The 2857-nt window shown below is 47.3% G+C and overlaps 1 protein-coding gene across 1 annotated transcript; it reads left to right on the top strand.

Annotated features, from left to right (window-relative positions):
• The first annotated feature begins 830 nt into the window (after positions 1 to 830).
• On the top strand, positions 831 to 1298 carry LOC126713176 (uncharacterized). Its single transcript, XM_050412861.1, has one exon. It carries the CDS (start codon positions 831 to 833, stop codon positions 1296 to 1298), a length of 468 nt encoding a protein of 155 aa, XP_050268818.1.
• Positions 1299 to 2857: the final 1559 nt, after the last annotated feature.

Raw genomic sequence — 2857 nt, 5'->3', positions numbered from 1 at the left:
CCGTTGTCCAACTCATTAAGATCTAGTTCTTTAACTCATACTCTACAAAATTCATTGTATTGGGCTTATTAGACCAGGACTCCATACATTTGGGCTTGGGCTCCAAATCTTGCCTCTATAATTGGCACTGTCTGTGGGAAGAACTTGTATGTTAGTGAGTGCAACAGTTAGACATGGAAGGATCAGGTCTACACTAAGAAAACCCGCGCCAGGCAAGTCCCCAACGGACAGAACCCATAGGGTCCCAACGACAGGGTAATTTCCCTGACCCTGAACTTGAACAAAATCAGGAAAATGAAAGGAATCGAGAGGGGAGTGTGCATGTCACCTAGACGAACAAAAGCCCCTCTTAAGTGGGCAGTTGCATAGCCCAAAGACAAAACAACCGTCGAGCCATGTAGCAAGAGATAGACGACTCAAAAAAGAGACTGCGCCATGCACAACAAAGGCGGTCTCCTTCCAGCTTCGACATATCTTCTAATGATGAAGAGGACGACAATTACAGGTGGAGATCAAGAACTCCCCCAAGTGAGACCTTCTCTTATGAAGACGAGTACCATCATAGACGGAAGCACAAGGGACCATCTAGTAAGGGCCTGGGTAATGATGCCATGAATAAAGCCCTGGATCAGATCTCTAAGTCGCCCTTCACGCGCAAGATAGAAGGGGCTAGACTACCTTGGTGTTTCTATCAACCTACGTTCATCGTTTATAATGGTCAAATGGACCTTGTGGAGCATGTGAGCCAGTTTAATCAAAGAATGGCCATCCACTCTTAGAACGAAGCTTTGATGTGCAAGGTTTTCCCGTCCAGCCTAGGACCCCTGGCGATGAGGTGGTTCAACAGCTTGAAAACGGACTCCATAGATTCCTATAAGCAGCTCACCCAAGCCTTTGGCTCTCGTTTCATTATGAACAGTAGGGCTTCTCTGCCTCTGAGTTTATTGTTGTCATTATCCATGCGTGAGGGAGAAACTTTAAAAGCATACTCGGACAGATACTGGGAAATGTACAATGAGATGGACAACAACTTTGACGACGTCGCCATTAATACTTTTAAAATTGGTCTCCCCATCAAGCACGGTTTGACGAAATCCTTGACTGGTAAGCCTGTCACCAGCGTTCGTCAACTTATGGATCGGATTGACAAATACAAAAGGGTGGAAGGGGACCAACTGCAAGGGAAAGGAAAGGAGAAGATCATCCCTCAAAAGAGGAATGATTTCAGGTCGGAACGATACAACAATAACCAGCCGAGGAGAGATTTCGCAGGGCAATCAGGATCAGCCAACATGTAGATGGTTAATGCCGTATTCAGAGAACTGGTACACCAGGTTTTAGAAAAATTCAAGAATGAGTCATTCTTCAAGTGGCCAAATAAGATGGCTGTAGGCTCCATAAAGCGAAATTAGAGTCTGTATTGTCAGTACCACCAAGACCACGGACATACTACAAAAGACTGCAGGAACCTATAGAACCACTTGGATCAGTTCATCCGAGAAGGGAAACTGAGACACCTTTTGCATCCTTCTAGTGGTCATCCAGGCCAGACAAACCAAGAACCCCGAAGAGACATATCTTTAAGACCTCCCATGGGCACGATAAATGTCATCCTTGCTACTCTAGGAAGGACCGGCTCTTATCCGTCCAGAGTAATGTCTGTGGCTCGGCTCTCCACTGAGGACAACGATCGGGAGTCTAAAAAGTCCAGGAAAGGAGCCTCGCTTGTCCTGGGATTCTCGGACGAGGATAAGATTGGAACCATCCAACCCTACGACGATGCTTTGGTTGTTACACTCTGAATTGGGGGGTTTGATGTGAAGAGAGTATTGGTAGATCAGGGCAGTGCTGTGAAAGTAATGTACCCCGACCTGTACAGGGGGCTGACGGCGTACGATTCTCCTTTAGTTAGTTTCGAAGGGAAGACCGTTACACCAAGGGGCCAGATCAGACCACCCATACAGACTGGTTCGGACGTGGTGGAGGTGGATTTCATTGTGGTTGACGCCTATTCGCCTTACACAGCAATTGTGGCAAGACCTTGGCTTCATGCCTTAGGGGCTGTTTCTTCTACACTTCACCAGAAGGTGAAGTACCCGTCTGAAGGCCGAGTCGAGGAGATTGTGGGGAATCAGACCATGGCCAGACAGTGCATAGTGGCTACCATCTCACGCCAACCTAGTGTTGAGCCCTTGGCCTCTACTCGAAAGGACTTATAGCAATCAGCCACCCCGACATTGCCCGGTAATGAGCCAATCGAGGAGGTAAAATGCGAAAATCTAGAAAAGGTGATTGTTGACGCTGATTCAGAGAAGTTCTTTCAAGTCGGCTCAGAACTACCTCATTGAGAGAAAGAAGAACTGATTGGGTTTCTTAAAAACGTGGACGTGTTTGCGTGGGACGCCTACGAGGCCCAGGGATTGATCCGAGCTTCATTTGCCACCACCCAAACGTTAACCCATCCGTCATTCCCAAAAAGCAACCACCTTGACGCCCATTAAAAGAGCATGCCAACGCTGTTAGGGATGAAGTAACGAAGCTCAAGAAAGCAGGAGCTGTCAAAGAGGTCTTCTACCCCGAGTGGTTGGCCAATACTGTAGTGGTAAAGAAGAAGAGTGGGAAGTGGCGAGTTTGCGTAGATTTCATAGACTTGAACAAGGCGTGCCCAAAAGACCCATTCCCAATGCCTCGGATAGACTAGTTAGTGGATGCAATTGTAGGCCATCCTCGAATGAGCTTCTTGGATGCCTTTTAGGGCTACTATCAAATACCACTAGCCCCGGGTGATCAAGAAAAAACGGCATTCGTGACTCCTATTGGAAACTACCACTACAAAGTGATGCCTTGCGGTTTGAAG

This window comes from Quercus robur, chromosome 1, assembly GCF_932294415.1.
Source record: "Quercus robur chromosome 1, dhQueRobu3.1, whole genome shotgun sequence".
Lineage (NCBI taxonomy): Eukaryota > Viridiplantae > Streptophyta > Magnoliopsida > Fagales > Fagaceae > Quercus > Quercus robur.
This window is presented reverse-complemented; position numbering and strand designations above follow the sequence as displayed.

What these genes read in the sequence shown, in the direction of transcription:
- LOC126713176 (XM_050412861.1), top strand. Translation starts at nt 831, where the DNA reads ATGAGGTGGTTCAACAGCTTGAAAACGGACTCCATAGATTCCTATAAG.